This window comes from Manacus vitellinus, unplaced genomic scaffold, assembly GCF_001715985.3.
Source record: "Manacus vitellinus isolate BGI_N305 unplaced genomic scaffold, ASM171598v3 scaffold_3_pilon, whole genome shotgun sequence".
NCBI lineage: Eukaryota > Metazoa > Chordata > Aves > Passeriformes > Pipridae > Manacus > Manacus vitellinus.
The window spans coordinates 46,963,530-46,980,705 of NW_021940535.1; the positions used below are offsets into that span (position 1 = coordinate 46,963,530).

General features: G+C 38.2%; 1 protein-coding gene across 1 annotated transcript in view; it reads left to right on the forward strand.

Annotated features, from left to right (window-relative positions):
* PTPRN2 (protein tyrosine phosphatase receptor type N2) overlaps window positions 1-17,176 on the forward strand; it is a 642,799-nt gene that overhangs the window by 585,139 nt on the left and 40,484 nt on the right. The window contains exons 16-17 of the mRNA XM_029961907.1: window positions 2,013-2,086; window positions 10,231-10,308. Coding sequence (XP_029817767.1) covers window positions 2,013-2,086; window positions 10,231-10,308 — 152 coding nt within the window. The remainder of the gene's footprint in view (window positions 1-2,012; window positions 2,087-10,230; window positions 10,309-17,176) is intronic.

Genomic DNA, 17,176 nt, shown 5'->3' on the forward strand with positions numbered 1-17,176 from the left:
CATCCATTTGAAAACATTTCACATGTTTTCTTTGGTGATTAGTTCAAACACTTTTGCTGTCCAAATGAATGAGGCCAATGTCCAAGTGAATGAGGCTTATCCTGAGTGCTTGCTTAGTTTAAGGTATGCGAGAGACCACATTTGCTGCATGTAACCTGCATTCCTTCTGCAAAGACAAAAGGTTTCAGAGCTGTAATTCTTCAGGCATTCTGTGACAATGCTCATTGTAAAGCTTCCTGTAAAAAGTATTGAGTAGCCCAAGATCTCAGGTGTCAAAAGTTCATTTTTATATTTTGGATTTTTTGTACCATGGTGCCAAAGTGAGGTGGAAGTGAATAATGTGCATGAACATGTTCCCTTTCTCATCTTCTTCATCCTTCTGTTGTGTTGAAACCTTACCAGGGAAAATAATTTTATGTGAATAGTAAAGACTGGCTCTTCATTCATTTGGCATGACTTATTCATCACTGATCTTATTCCAGGAGAATGCTGTTGACATTGCTGGGTGAGATTGAATGACTGTAAACACTTGTACAAGCATCCCTCTGTCTTGCTCATATATTGAACTACCATGGCATTACTGTTGAATGAACTTAACCTCCTGTGAGGTACTTAGAATATTTGATAACTCATTTATTATTCTTCTTTATTAAAATATTGACTGGTACTTCATAGTTTAAAAAGCACTTTGGAATCCTGGTGTTAAGAGTGGTGTCACAGGCCACTAGACAAGGTACAAAAGGGGACAGGCTGTATTCCTACACTCTTATTTTGTCTATTTGAAAAATCAGTGGAAAGATCCTCTCAAAACATCAGTATCCATGTTCAACTGTAGAGGGTTACAGAAAGGGCAACTCCACAACCTCTTCCCACAATATACTGTGTGGAATAGGTTTGCTAAGAAGTATAAATCATGCTGGTTATGTATCAGGTACAAGCTGTTTGAGATTCTTATGTAAAGACTTAGACATCTCTCGCATAAATTATCTGAGTGTGGTCTGGTCTTTCTTTCTTTAGTCAATGGAAGGAAATGGCATTTCTTGAGTACAGTTTGGCCTGTTTCAGACAGCTAAATCAGGATGAAATGATTCATCACCTAGAAATATTTCTTTTCTCTTAGCAGAAAGTGAGTCTAGATGATTGGAAGAGATGCAGACATCTGCATTGTCGCTGTCTAAGTATAGACAAATAAAACCCATCCATTATATACGTCCTGAAATAAAAAAAAATAAAAAAAGGACTAGAGTTTGGGGTGTACCAGCTTTAAATATAATTGAGCTAGCACCAGTAAAATTACAAGTTAAAAAGTGATAAAATAATCTTGATGATGGGCAAACAACATAAGTCTCCTATGTCCAGAACTGGTGTTTTCCTTACTAGTCTTGCCTGAACCAGCTACAATAGCACCAGTGTAAGATATCTGTGTGTGCTCCAGTTGTACTTTAAGTGTAATTGTGATTGGGATTTGATCTTCAAGTCGTATCGTCTCCACGTGTCACTAGTGGAGCACCACACAGCACTGGTCTTTGATCAGGGCAGATTAACTTACTGTGCATCTCTCAACTGTACTTCAGTGTTCCTGCTGTTCATTCTGTAGAGAAGCCAGGTGGACAAAGATCCATCAGCTTCCCTCTTTTATGACCCTGCAAACACAGGAGTGTTTCCTATAATACTGGAAATTTTTTAGTGATTTGCCTAGTTTAAATCTTAAATTCCCTGAACAGCGCATGTTCCCATTTTAATTAAGAGATGTTGTAGCACATCACAGTGCATCTCAGGAAGATAGGCTTTTCTGACACTGAGCCTCTGGAATATCCCAGTGCTTCATTCCTGAGTCAGACTGTGATGCTGTGGCTGTATCAATGCTATGGCTAGGCTGGGAATCAGAAGGAAATATCCTTTCTGATACTTACCATTTACCGGTCTTGAAATGCACATTAATCTAACGTTGTAACTTATAATGGGTAGAATACTGGTATAGAAACTTTCTTCTCTTATTTTCTCCTTTGCAGATGACCATTCCAGGATATGTCTGAAAGGTGAAAGCAGCCACGACAATTCAGACTACATCAATGCTAGTCCAATTGTAAGTACGGTAACATATGAGAAAGAATCCAAATAGTTGATTCCTGTCTTTCCTTGTTGCCAAAATATGCTCACTTGAGGCACCTCGCTGCTCAGATTGTGCAACCTCAGGTTGTGAGCACCTCACAACTCTGTTTCAGGCTGTCCTTACAAATTGAAGAGAAATAAATAAATAAATAAGTACCTTTTCAGTTTATGCACTAAGAAAACAAAGTCCTCATTCTGCCTTGTAATACTGTCGGGTTTTCTGTACTTGATATTATTAACTTAGGGATTATAAAATTCAATGCTATACCCTTGGTGGAGCTTTTCCTTCTCCGAGGAGGTAAAAATAGCTTGTTCTTTTTTGCTTTGCCCTACTAGCTATAGCCATGGGAGGAATAGATTTTGTAGTCATGGAGAGCTGAGCTCCACAGACTTCTGAGCTTCTTCTGCATCAGAAAGTGACATTTCCTCTTACCTTTCTTTCTCTGGTGACCCACTGATGAGCAACCTGGTGTTTCTGTAGCTCTTCTGATTCTCTGAGCTTGCTGTTTTCAAAGCAAGAACAAGATCCCTTACCCCTTGTATAATCATTCCAACTGCAAAGTAGGTCAATCCAATTTTTGCATCCAGATACTCCAGTGTGGCCAAGCTGCCATTTCCCACCTTATGTAAGTTGAATCCTCTCTGGTCTGTGAAAGGTGATAGGGAGAAAAGGTCTCTCTTTGTAGACACAAAATAGGTATGATGGTGCCAGTAGCATTGCCCTGTCATACCATCTCAATGGAAGTGTCATGATATCCATGTGAAGGGGGGAAAAGGCTCAGTGTCCTTGACCTCTGTGGTGCTGCTAGTATTGGAGTCACTTTTTTTCATGCTTTTTATTCACGTTAATTAGGCACTAATTAAAGTTATTAGAGGGAAACTATGAAAAAGAACTTAGGATGGAGAATTAGATCTCACTGCAGTGGGCTGTATGTGCCATTACTGGCTTATTTTCCTGGGGAGTGTCACTCCCCCAGTTAAATGACTTCATGTGGGCAAGGCAGCTGACAATTTGCAACAGCACGAAATTACAGTCTGCTTACTTCCAGTGTTGTTAACAATACTTTTTTTCTTAAAAAAACCCACAAGTACATAAAAGCTGTTCCCTGATCTCTGTTTTCTTTACTTTCAGCAGAGTTCAAAAGCTTCATTCCTTCAACATATCAAAATGCTATATTCTGAGAGTTAGAAAATACACAGAAGTCAACAAACATCTTTGGGATTTTATTGTCTTTCGCTTAGAGTAGATGGGAAGGCAAAGCACCTGCACATTCAGGGATTGCCAGTTTTAGGGGACAAGAACATACATGCACAGATTAGAGTTTCTGGACTACTTTTAGGTATGTCTCTGACTAGACCAAGCTCTATTTGGCACCAGGATCAGCAGATCACAGTAAGTTGGTGCTCCAAGGAATGTGTATCCTGCCTGTAAAGTCATACACAGAGGTCCAGCTCCAGTGCTTCAGTGCTCTGTTTGCATGTCTTCAGGACACAGTTGGTGAGTTATGTTTGGTCAAGCCTTAATTTGGTAGTAGAAACGGAGAGGTTTTTTTGGGAAGCACAGGAGTGGGAGGGGATAACTGGAAGTAAGATATTGTATTCTTGTAAGAGCTTGGTTGTAATTCACATGATTACAACTTGATGTCAAAGTGGACTTACAGCATCTGTAGACAGTGCTAAGCTAGGTTCAGTGGTTGCAGCTGTACAAATGCTGGGATTTACCAAAAACTCAAGATGGGCTACTGAACCTACCCAAAAGTCTGCGTAGACACAGCTTAACTAGTTTTAGTACACAGATTTATTTGGTTAGAGAAGTGATAAATTCTCACGTGTGTATATGCCTGTTGCAATTGTAATTCTGGATTATAGTGTAATTATTTCTTTAATTACACTGAAAAGTATTAGATTAAGTAGTATTGGAGGTGAAGAAACAGGACCAAGACATCCCATTGACAAAACTGGTTTGCTTTGCCAGGATGCCTGAAGCTAATGCAAGCAGAGGATCTCTGCTTCCACAGCTTCAATTCTTGTGTTTTTACACAGAAGCTGCCCTTCTATCCAGCTTTTAATAAGGGTATTTTCTTCTGCAGGGTTAGAAGGTGTTTCTTTTTTTGTCGCTTTCCCAGTCTCAAGAGTTTTGTTCAATAAAACAAGTCACACTGATGAAGCAAAAAATCTCATGGTTGTCTTAATATCTCTTGCAGAAATATTTCTATACCCAGAGAAGAGTGTGTTCACAACTGTTTTATTAGACTGGGACAAGTACCCAGTACCTTGCATAACCAAGGAAAATTACCAAGAGAAATTCTTGAGTTCTTTTTCTTAATGGTAGGATAGAGAACCTACTGTTTGGGGAGAAGTGCCACAGATGACATTTGTGTAGACCTGCTGTTCCAAGGAAAGATGTGCTGCAGATAGTTACGTGAGTCCATTTCACTGAGTAGTCATTTTGCTATTTTGAAAGCAGTAGATCAAAATATGTGTTTCCTGAAGGTGATGCAGTGGGAGGTTGACAGGAGGAAATCACTGCTTTGCAAGCCCATGGTTTGGAAAGATTCCCTGTAAACCGTTGAATTAAAAAAAAAAAAAAAATTAAATATCTTCGGGTGAGTGTAAACATATTTGTTAATCTGGTATAGTTTTTGTAAAATGAGGCAGAATATAGGAGTGGCAGAGAGATTGTCTCTGTTCCTCTCCACCTCAATTGCCTACTGGAATATTGTGTTGGGCACTTGATTCTGCAATATTTACTGTGGTTGTACAGCTGTTGCAGCCTGAGCTGGACATACGTGCTATTACTACTGATCTCTATTTGAGATCTTTTCTGTTAGCAGGCACACGTTCAGTCAGTGTCCTTGTAAGTGTGCAGTGGATGTGGAGTACCAGTACAGTACTGATCTGCCTTCGCTTGCTCTTGCAAAAATCCTACCATTTCTTTCCTTCAGACTGCTGTCTTTCCACTTAAATAACCTCTGTAATTATCATATCAATACAGGGATGCTCCTGGTGCATTTGGCATTGCAGCGCTTGGGTGAGGAGTGAGCACTGTGATGAGCTGCAAGATGGGCATTAATAGCTCAGGATCAGTACAGGCTGAACTGACTGGAAGAGGCTTTTTCCTCCCCATGTGTGTGAGCTGTCTGGTGGAGGAAGAGTGTAAAATAAAGTAATTATATCTGAGCTTCAGAAAGGGAAGCTGCCAGTTGGGTGCATGTCACTGGGTATCTCCAGCTTCTGGGTCAGTGGTCCAGTCTCCAGCTGGGGCTCACTCAACCTTAACTGAAGTCTAAATGAATGCAGCAGCACACCTTAAAAAAAAATCCCCCGTGCTAAACAATGAGCTGGCCACCTGCCCACATGTTTCTTCCTTTTAAAAAGTGCTACCCCTCCTCAATACCTCCTTTCTCTCCAATATGATGTGAAAACTGGGGTTAGATTGGTGGCCTCACAGCAGCTGGGAACGGGTGAGGAGAATCAGGAAAGATTTAGTCCAAATTCTTCCCATAGGTCTTTAATTTCACTGTAGTGTAAGACCAGGCAAAATGAGTCCTTGGGATAAATTTGCAGGGTAGAAATCTGTTTTCCTCCTCTCTGAAATAACATAAAGTACTATGATAATAACTCTGCTATCGGCAGCTGAATGAAAGGCTTGCAATTACAGCACAAGGAGACCCTGACTGTGCAGAATAAAACTGTGATAATTACTTCTGTCATATTTGTACTTAGTCCTCATTAAATTTCAGGAAAATCATCCAGTAGTAAATAATGTGCAATCTTTGCTTTTAAATCAGAGGTCATGAAAGTAAATGGGAAATTCTGTTTTTCCTCATAGGGTGTCTGAGAGAGAAAAAATCCCGTCAACTACATTTTAAAACTCAGTTTGCTTATTATTGAAGACACCAGACTGAGGAATGTCATTAGCACGACAGTTTGTTCAAATACAGCATACAAATTACATCACCAAGAATAGACTCTGAAATTCATAATGGCATTCACAACCAGATTTACTTCTTTCATTCCATTAGGGGTTTTAAAGGAAGGATTTAAAAAATTGTTTTAAATTTTAATTCAAACATGAAGGGGAGGACTAGTCTACCTTTTTAATTTTAATGCTGAGATAAATATGATTACAAAGTTCATCTGCATTTGCAGGATATGCTTTCTTTTACATAAACAAATAAACTTTTTCTGCTTTTAGAGACTGCCTATACTTTGTGTAATAAATAAATACATGCATGGAAGTAGATTTTGTTGGGGCTATAAACACATTAAGTCTGGAAACCACACAGCAGCTTGAATCAATATGAATTTTTAAGGTGTTAGTAGGATTTCAACTTCCTTTCTGTCAAATTTGGTGTACACTGGATCTCATTCTGATCTCATGTGATTTAGGAATATTTCAGCTGGATTCAGAGGATTTAGGTGAAGGTAAATGGTGTGACTGAGACCACATCTCACCCAGCATCTTTCTCTGTGGAAAGTAAGGATCTGAAAAGCTGAAAGGGAAGGTAAAGGGCAGGAATGAATGTGTTATCATTTATGTGAGATTTCAGAATGGTCATTGATGCCTATTGACGGTTTTACTTCAGTTTACAATTTTACAAGGCTACTTAATAAGAATCTACATGTGCCACTCTCAAGTCCAAATACAATACATTTGAGGATTTACTCCCAGAATGTATTGATTTTGCTGTATTCCATCAGCATTATCAGTGAAATCATGCAGCAGCAAAATCTCTATCAAAAAACTCAACAAATTTCAGCGTTCTTAAGGGAATCCTTGCAAAGTCCTGGGATAAGACAGCAAGATAATAGAACTCTTGAAGGAAAAACTAAAGGTGTAGCTTTTATTCTCTAGTAAAGCACAGGTGAAATTGTGGTCTGATGTTAACAAAGGTGAAAGCAATTGCAATAGTGTTCTTTATATTTTTTCCTACTTTAAGGTACCGTAATTCAACTTATATTACAAAGCACTGTAGAAAAATATAAGTTGTGTCACTAAAGTTTTATCTAATTTTTCTTTTGCAAGAAGAAATCTCAATGCTCCTCCTGTTTGTTTCCATTTGCTTTCAATATTGGTAGTGACGGAAATCACCACAGTCAGTGGTCAGTTATAGTAATCCTTGATCCCTAATATAAAATCATGGAAAAATAGATTGAAGCATTATCACCAGAGTTGCCTTTGTTGTACTGCAGTAGAAAATGAGAATTCCATCATAGTAGAACAGTTGTAATAATTGCAGCTTTTTCTTTCTAACAATGGCTGTTCGATCCAGTTCTGATGTAAGCCTTGTGAACTTGATGCTTTGATGGGGAAGAGGGAAGAATCCCATTCTTTTTGAACAACTACTATTAGAGTGATTTCTGAAGGTTGTTCTGATGTAAAATGTTAGCAAACAGTCAATTTTTGGTTTAATACTTGATTGTATGGAGTCTGCAGTTCTCCATTCTTCTCTGGAGAATACATTTTCTATTTTATTTTCATGAAGTGAGAAATCTGAGGGATCCTTGAAAGAAGATAATGACTAGTGACATAAAAAAAAAGCCTTTTACTTGATTCTTGATTAGTTAGTGTAAAACCCATTACTGACTTTATTTCTTTATTCAAACTTCTGTTAACTTTGATAGATTAAGTTGCCCTTAGTGTTCTTGGTGACCTTGAGAGAATCAAAAAGAACATAGCAAAAACATTCAAGAGCCATCCCTACTCACGTTAAATTGAATGTGACCAGGGTAGTGATTTTTCACACTTTTCTTGAAATATGTGGCCTTTAAAACAGTACATGTAATAGAAAATTGATGAAACCAGGAATTTAATTTAATTAGTTTAATCTTTGCTCTTATTTTTGTTCAGTTAAAGATCATTTAATTGTGTGATAGGGCTTTCTGCCATCTTCTATTTGCTCCAAGCAAGAAGAGTTTCTGCTCATAGTTGTTTTTTGTGCACCGCAATGTGTTTGGAAAATAATAATTGTAATTGTAATTGTCTTTTGGATTATTGTTAAACTGCTGATATACTTCACTACTCTGTGCTTATTGTAATGTTTACCACGTTCCAACAGCACCTTTGTGAAAGAGGTTGATTAATGCTGAAATGCCAAGATTGGCCTATTCCTGATTTATCAGCTGATAGTTGAGGAATGTTTCCTCCATGATAGTGCTATTTACATCATCCTTGATTTCTTCTGCCTTTGCTTTCTGGCATGTCTACATACAAAGAATTTATTTTAAGAAGAAATTCAATTATTTTTCTAAGGTTTGGTGTATTCACTATTGGTTACATTTCTGAGCCAGGCTCTTACTTGTCAAAGAAGTGACATCATTTTCAAGTGGATGCAACGGTCTCCACAGGGAGTAGCAAGTCCTCCTCAGTGCAGGTCGATTTTTCTAAGTTAAGATTTTTAGTTCCAGCGTAGGAAACCATTTCAGCACAATGATGATCTTAAGGATTCAAAACAAAACAACTACAGAAATTATTTCAACTATAATGGAGAAAAAAAAAGAACGCTTTTAAGCACGAATTTGCTTAATCACATTTGCTGTTGTTTTCAGCTGTGTTTAGTTCAGTGTCTCCAATTCTTACAAAACTAAAACAAAAAAAAAATAGTTGCCCTTTTTGAAGTGGTTCCTAAGGTTTTTTTGTTAATACTGCTTTCTGAAGAAAGCTAGTTTTCCTCTGGTCTCAAAATACCCACAGTAGTCAATGTTCTGCTATCAGAATTGCTTTTGTCAAAAGGCAAAGAAAGTAAGGTTGAAATTTGCTGTGAGCAATTGCTTGTTTTGAAGATTTATTTGCTGATAAGAGAAGCATCTCAATGAAACGCAGAATAAAATGATGGTGTTATAGACATCCTGGACAAGTTTTTTTGTAACTGTGGGTGGTGAATCAGAAGTAAGCTTTTAGTCTGAATTGATTCAGTGACTTCATTTTACCTGTGTTGTGTTGTCATGGGGAATTTTAATATTAAGTCCAACTTAATTATGTGTCAGAAAATTAGAAACATAAAGGTATTCTCTTCCTTTTTGCAACATTCATTATATTGTTGTTCTTTTAGAATAACTTACATCTGTTCTTTTATGGTTCTTCCATCTTTTATGTTGCACATAATTATGAGGTGCCTTCTTTTGCGCTGACATGTGCCATCACTGAAAATTTTGATAGGCTATGAATAAATTCAGGAGATGCCTGTTAATGCAAATGTGACTCACATTCGTTCTTATTCAGGTCTTTACTTATAGAACAGAATCATGTATTGAGACAAATTCTGCCTTCAGCTACATGGATATAAGTTAACTCTCACCGACTTCAGTGTCACTGAGTCACACCCACACATCTGAGAGCTGAACTGGGTCTCTTTTCTTTTTGTTCAAAGTTTTGTCTTGCCCAGGGTTAGAATGAGTTTGTTTGTTTTTTAATCCTATCAGCAGATCTTCTTTTTCAGCAGAATGAGTCCTAAGATTTAGAACCAAGAAAACCACCCATCAGTTCGAAAACATTCATTGTAACACACTAATCCTATTTACTCTTGATGGCTTTGTTTCTCAGATTCTTTATTTTTTCTGCTCAGTGAATTTTCTGCTCCTTGAATTAAACGTAATAATTAAGGTCTTTAAACAGAACTTCCTCCATTGAGGCCAAATCCATGCATTTAGATAAATCAGCTAACCAGAAAAAGCCAGAAATTGAATTTGTTCCCCATTTTTGCTGGTTTTTAGTTGCATGTGCCCTTCACTGGCACAGTGGAAATGGAGAACATATTTAGATGTGTGGAGCATTCTTAACATTCAGTGTAGAAAAATGTTTCAAATGGCTCCTAGGTTGCTATGAAACCACAAGTACTGATCTCAAATAAATGCCTTTGTCAACCACCATAAGTGATCTTACTCTGCATATTGAGGACATAGGACATGGCTCATCATGTGTGATGATATTCATCTGGTAGCATCAGTCTTTTGAGGGAAAAAAACAGAAATAAAATTCTCTGCTTGCCAATAAAGGATGGAGGGACAGGATTTTAGGAAGTCCCTTGTTCTGCCCTTACATACTTTCTGTCTCTAACACAGCAAGCGATTTTTCTTTCAAATAAATCCAGTCCATGTTCTTTTTCCTTATTCCAGATGGACCATGACCCCAGAAACCCTGCATATATTGCCACCCAGGGTCCTCTCCCTGCTACTGTTGCTGACTTCTGGCAGGTAAGTTAAATACCTCTTTGAAAACTGAATTTATGTCGTAAGTTTTCCTATGCTTCTTGAAACATAAGTTGTATAAAAATATGTTGTGCTTGAGTCACTTTAGGTGTAATAACCTTCATTCTAATGTCTTTGTTAAATCTAGTACATAGATATTCAAGCCATCTATGTATTAAGACAAGCCCTGCTAAAGAATAGTTGATCTGAAAATTATTGAAAACCTCCGGCCAAAGTATTCATGTTTTAGTGCCAGGTCTCTGTAATTAAATTACTGCCAAGGACTGGGTGATTTTGAGAGGGCCTGACCTTCTGAAGAATGTAGCCAGAATTCATGGTCACTCTCCGGATTAGAAAGGACCTAACATTGTGTGCCATGAATTTTCCCATTCTCACATGTCCCAGTTCCCCAATATGCTTAAAGTCTTATGCATTTTCCTTACCACACATAGTCAAGACCCAGCTGCATAAATTTAAATAGGGGCAGAATTTTTTGCAGGATTGGGGCTAAATGCAGTAGTTATTGATATACAAATAGGAATTTACTTTGCATGCAGGTGTTTTACTTGCTAGTGCAGCTCTCAGATTTGGGCATACACACATTGCTGGGCTAGATGTGCGTGATGGATACACTGTGTTAGATATTCCTTTGGAAGTGTAGAAGTGCACCTGACAGGTCACAGGAGCTGTTTGGGGAGGAGGCCAACTGGGTCTTATTATCAACACAAACATATGTTTGGGTTTTTTTGTCTTGCATTATGAGTTTAGAAGCATTTTTTGTTAAGATAATGAATATCTGTGCAACAATTTCAGATGTCATTGTATTTCAGTAGCTTGCATCAGTTGAAATCATTTCTTCATCTGCATTACATGACCTATGATTAGAAAGTATTAACTGATCCCTATTGAAGATGTTTTTCATGTCACAATTTCCTGCTTTTTATGACAAGGAATCAGCACATTTTCAAAAAAATTGTTGAATTTTGGATGCCTGGATATTTAAGTGCTCACTCTGAGATATTTCAGGACTGGTTTTAGAAGGGCAGAGCAGATGCTTTCTACTTGAAGTCAGTTGAGCTTTTGGTCTGGCTTAAATTTTCAAGTGACTTATGGGGTTTACCTTCACTGTTTGGTAATTAGACACAACTGAGAAGACTAATCTTTTTTCCCTTGGAAGGTGGATTCCTTATGACAGGCATGGAACTTGAAAATGTATCTGTTAAGTTAAACATGCAGAATCGAATTCTATATTAGCTGTTCTGTAATGACATTTTATGATTCCTAAGGCCCAGGCTCTTAATTGCATATTTTTGCATATTTATATATTTACATTTTGTATATTTTCAGCTGCACCTGCCCCTTTACATGTTGAAAAAAGAGCCCTCTTTGTATAAGCATTGCAGAAATCAGAATTAATCATACAAACACAGTATGAACAGTTAGGCAACCTGTTTGCATGGTCACAGAGACTACAACTGAAATGTTATTATTTTGTTCTGTGATCCAATCTTCTTCATTCCAACTTCATACTCAAAAGATCTCTTTCTTTCCTTTCTTTCCTCTTGCTATTTTGAGTGGAGGAGTCTTCACTTGCCTTCTGCTCTTTTTGCTATTTCTCCTCCCAGTTATCTGTCAGTGAAAGTTCACTCCATCTCCCCCCCAGATTTGCTGTGAACATCTGCACACAAACCATTTGGAAGCCGTGGTTCACCTTCGGTTCCAGTGTTGCTATATGTCCATTTTTGATGTGAAGTTCTTTTATTGTTTATTCTATTAGGTTCCATAGGAAATTTGGTTTCTGACATTTACTTTGATTATGTCTGTCACTTCAGCATAACAATCTGCCCATGTCAGATTGGTCCATCACCCACTTTTCTTAAACTTCCTATTGAACACATATCAATGTGCCAGTTCCTGTCCCAAGCCTTTTAGGTGCCCCTGGGTACCAACTAGGCATAATAAACAGGCCAAAAGAGATTAACTCCTTACAGAACAGTGCATCCTCAACCACTGCAATGTAGTAGACCCAGTGTAGTAGACCCAAGTGAAAAGCCATGGCTTGAAGATGTTGCAGTTTATGCCCAGTTGCAGGAGTAAACTTAATTTCTGGTTTTCACTTAATAGTACCTATTTTAAGGTAAGGTCTGGGAAACCTGAATGTTCTAAGGAAAATAGAGCCTTAACTGCTGTCAGGGCACAATCCTTTGATATTTATTTAATACAGTTTTGTGTAGTTTGTGGTGCTTCCGTGGTGCTGCCACTGGGGACTGTTTAAAGATTCAATTATTCATTCCTGATGCTGCTTCTCAGTGGTTCTCCTCCCTCTCCCTCCTCCACTTAATCCCAGCTGTTGCTGAGTTGTATTGCTCTTTTCCCTTTTTTGTGCTCAATGAGGCAGTTTTCTGACTGATAGTGAGAAGAATGACTGACTCCAGAGGGATGTGGGACTATTCTGCTGTTCCTTGTCTAAATGCACATTGTCATGCTTTAGCAAGTCCAACAGAAACACTTGGAGTTTCATCACTGTCTATGGCAATATTTACTAGATATATTGCTCCTAATTTTTGCAGAGATTTAGCTGCTAGGATTTCTGAGAGACCAGTTGCACAGTAAGCAGCAGCCACTGCATTGTATCTTGGCTGAAAGGCTGCCCCAACAAGAACTTGTTATAGTTGTTTCCACTCTGTAGGTATTTCAAACTGATTTCTAGAAAACACTGGTCTAAAGAGCATTTGTTTTACTTGAAAGTGTAAGGCAACTTTACTGGCATTTACAGCACAGCTGATACCCATAATGAAATCCAAACTGCTTCTGATTTTACTGTGTAGATTTCATGCTCAAATTTCTGACACAGCTTTTAAAACTGGTTTCCCTTAAGTTTGCATTAGATTCTTCCACCAATCAGTGACTACATCTATGGTAGCAAGCAGTGTGGCTCACTATGAATGGATTTGTAGAATGTCACAGCACTTTGTAGGTTTTACTTCAGACCAACTGTTCATTAGTCCAATGGACTGAATGTCTCCTCGCAGCAGAGAAGGCTAAAGATGTATCTGGAGGAAGCTCCTTTCCAAAGGACCTCAGTTCCTGAGCTCTGACACTGTTCTGCTGTTTCTGCTGCTCTTGGTCTGTCCACTACATGATCATGTGGTCACATCCATTATCTCTATTTAAGATCAAACAGATAATTAATTTTGGGTGATATTTTTTTCCTAGTTTTATTGGCAGGCTCCTCTAAAACATCTTGTGTTGATTCAGTGGCCAGTATTTTAGTGCAAGTGCTGTTAGACACTTAGCAATCAAATTCCCATTTACTGTTTTCAAGTTGCCCAGATCTGAACAAAGATCATAGTTAGATGAGTGTCTTCTCTTTCCCAAACTAGACAAAGCTTTTTCATACAACATTGATGACACTTGATCCAGGCTCATCTCATTTAGCATTCTTCCCACAGTGAGCAGATACAAACCTAGTACCACTGTGGGACTGAAGAGGGACAAGTTTCATTGATCTCACTAGTGACCACTTCTTGGAAGATTATGTCTTTTTGGTAGGGTGGAGAAGAGGAGGTGTCATTCTTCAGTACCATCTAACTTGAGCCGATAGAGCTGGACATTAGACTCAGAATTTTCTGTATGACTTCCTATTCATTTGGGTTTTCAACTTCCTATTCATTTGAGTTTTCACCTTCCTATTCATTTGAGTTTTCACATTGACTTGAGAGATCCAGCTTGATGGAAGTTTTTCTTTCAAAGACACAGTGTTTGAGCTGGATATTGGGTAATTTTCAAATGGTGTTTAAATTTGTATATGTTGTGAAAAATAATAATGATAAAAAAAGACAGTAGTCTTACACTGGCTTTTCTAATGGCAAAAGACCACTTCCAGGCATCAGACTTCCACAGTTATCTCTGACCTTCCAGTTTACTTCTGCAGCTCCTTAGTTTCTTGGCATAGCTCCTCTCAGTCAGCAAGTGCCAAGTTAGTTCCAACTTTCCTGGCTCACCCATTTCTTTGAAAACTTTCTAGCCTGCAGGAGTTGTGTTGTCAGTCATCTCATTGATCTGTTTTGCCACAGGGCTTCCTAATCTGTCTGCATATTCTGTGTTTGTGGCTCAAGCACAGATTTCATCTCTGCCTGCTTGTCATCTCTTGGACCACTCTAGAAGTTTTCCAGCCGCTACTTTAATTAATTTTTAAAAGCCTCCAGCTGATTTAAGTCTTCATTTAATTTTATCTGGTCTTGTTTTCATCTTTTTACCAATTACTATTTCTGAGAGATACAACTTTCATTGATTCTATTTTGGTTCAGTGGGAATTCCACCTCATGATTCCCTTTCTTGAAAACTGGATGACTCTCCTCATATTTTACCTGAGTGGTTAAACAATTTGTCCGGTCTGTGGGTTGTTTTCTTCTCAGCTGGAAAGAAAATTCATCCTCAGGACAGGGTTTTGCTTTGATAGAGTTCCATTTTATTTACAAAGAAAGTACAGAGTTTTATTTCCTTGAACAAAGACAGAATCAAATAACAGGCAATAACTTCTTTTTTTCCAAACCTCATTCACCCAGTGTTTTACCCCCAACCTCTCTTTCAGCTTTTCTTCTACCAGGATCACAATGCTAGTTTGTCGAGCTGTGCTGGTGGTTTCTTTATTCCTTTTACACATTTATGCTGCTTATCGGGATTAATCATCTTGCCTTGATTAATGCTCTCTCTCTGCATTAAGCACATGAGTTTCTAGAGAAACTCATGGGTCCATATGCTTCACGTTTCTCTTGTTTTTGATGATAACTTCTGTAATTTCGGTTATCAGGCTTCATAAAAGAGTTTGCTTGTTTCTTACATTTATCTTGAATGAAAGGTGATGATTTTGTCCGGCAGCTTCAGTGAGATTTCACTCAGCTCTTTCACATAGCGCTATTAAAATTCAACATCTCTTTGAACATAATTCAAAAGAAAGAGGATGTAGAACATTTCTGATCTATAACAAGTTTTCGCAGCAGGAGTTCCATGTTGTGAATAATTCTGGAGGCATAAAATTTTATTATTTTCCGTATGTGCTGGGCTATAATTCCACAAAGTATTTGACATGAAGAACACGTCTTAACTTGCAAAGTATTCTAAGAGGCAAGGATTGATAATATGCAAGCAAACTATTCCTAGGAGTTAGGATATTTAGACCCAATTGTCCTTGCACTGAAAAATTGTTCTTAATTGTGGTGGTTTTATAAATTGCGTGTCTGCTAAGGTTTGTCATCTCCAAATAGAGATTCCTGTAGGAGGCCATAAATTTTTCCTCTTGTAAATACCCTACACTGTGTTTTGCTATCATAAATCTACCCACATTTGCCTTTCTTTGCCTCCTCCCTTTCGGAGGGTAGTGCATTTTCACTTTTTTTTTTTTTTAACCTTATTAAATGAAATAGAGGGAGGGAACAAGCACATCCTGGCATGTTTTAGTTGCTTTTGAAAATGAAATCATATGTGATACATAATTTTCGTAAGCATTTGTTTTTCTGTGATGTCCTCCCTCCATGACAAACATGATTAATCATTCTCTGAGCATTAAATAACTTCTACAGAAGGAGTATAAAAATATGATTTTCCTCATTTTGCAAATGTTCATTAAGGTTCAAAGCACCTACAACAGCAAACCTTGAGGTTAAATACAGCCCACACTTGTAGTTTAGGCCAGAAAATTCCCTTGTTTTTTGACTAAATAGATCTATAGCTCAGGATAGATAGTTTCCCAAATATCTTAGTCCCTGAAGGGCTCCCATGTGGAAAGGGTGACAGAGCAGATACCACTCATGAACAGCACCGGGTCAGATGCAAGACCAGGAAGGCAGATTTACAGTGCTGCCCCTTTGTGGTTAGGCTGCTCCTCTAGGAAGCAAGGAAATGCTTCATCTACATGTTCTGAATCAAACCCATGCTTTTCACTACCCCATCCTTCCTCCACTTTTAGCCAGTACATGAAATAGTCTTGGAAATGCTCTTCACCCTACTTGTTAAAGCTGGACGCGTCTTGCCAACAAAAAAAGAGAGAGGTCCCTGGAGTGGAGGTTTGCACTGTTGTAGTTACATTGAGTGGGGAAACCTAATCTTTGCTCCCTTGATTATTTTTTACTTGTATTGCAAGACTATTAAATGTAAAATGGGGAAGGAGTCCCAAGAATAAAGTCCACAGCCCTAATGTGAGCCAGGGATTTCAATTGCCATTTGCTTTTCATTGCCCCAGACCTGCATTTCTTAATCTAAAACTATTTTTAATTTTCTCTACCCATTTTCAGGAGTAAATTATCAGCACCCACTCAAAAACTGACTATTGGTTTCCTCTCAGATCAGACTGGAATGTTAAGAACTGATTCCTGAGTCTCAGTCTCGAGGACATGATAAATCTTTGCATGTCTGATCAGCAGCACTTGGTTCTCTCTTCCAGTTTTGGAATTCAACAAAAGAAGTACAAAATACTGTCAGTTGATTGTTTCCTCTGCAGAAAGGATTACTCATCAGTGATCTCCAAGGGCAAATCCCAGTGGCAGGAGACCATGTCCCTGTAGCTGAATGAGTCTTCCTGCAAAATCAGTGTTCCAGGCCCATGGGCTGAGTAGGAACAACTGTACCAAACCCTATTCAGCTCTAATTGCTGGTTTCTGTGCTCCCAGTTCAGCACGTTTTGTGAGTGCTGAAATTAATTTACGGACTAAATTACTCTTCTGCATTTTGTTATGTGCAGAACATGATGCTTTCCAGCAGTTTTGGTTCCCAAGTTTTATTTTCCTTGCCTGGGATGAGACTTCCTGCATGTCTAATCAGTTCTCACCTTCAGAAAGAAGAGCAGATGAAAACCAGTAGAATGCAATTCAATGTG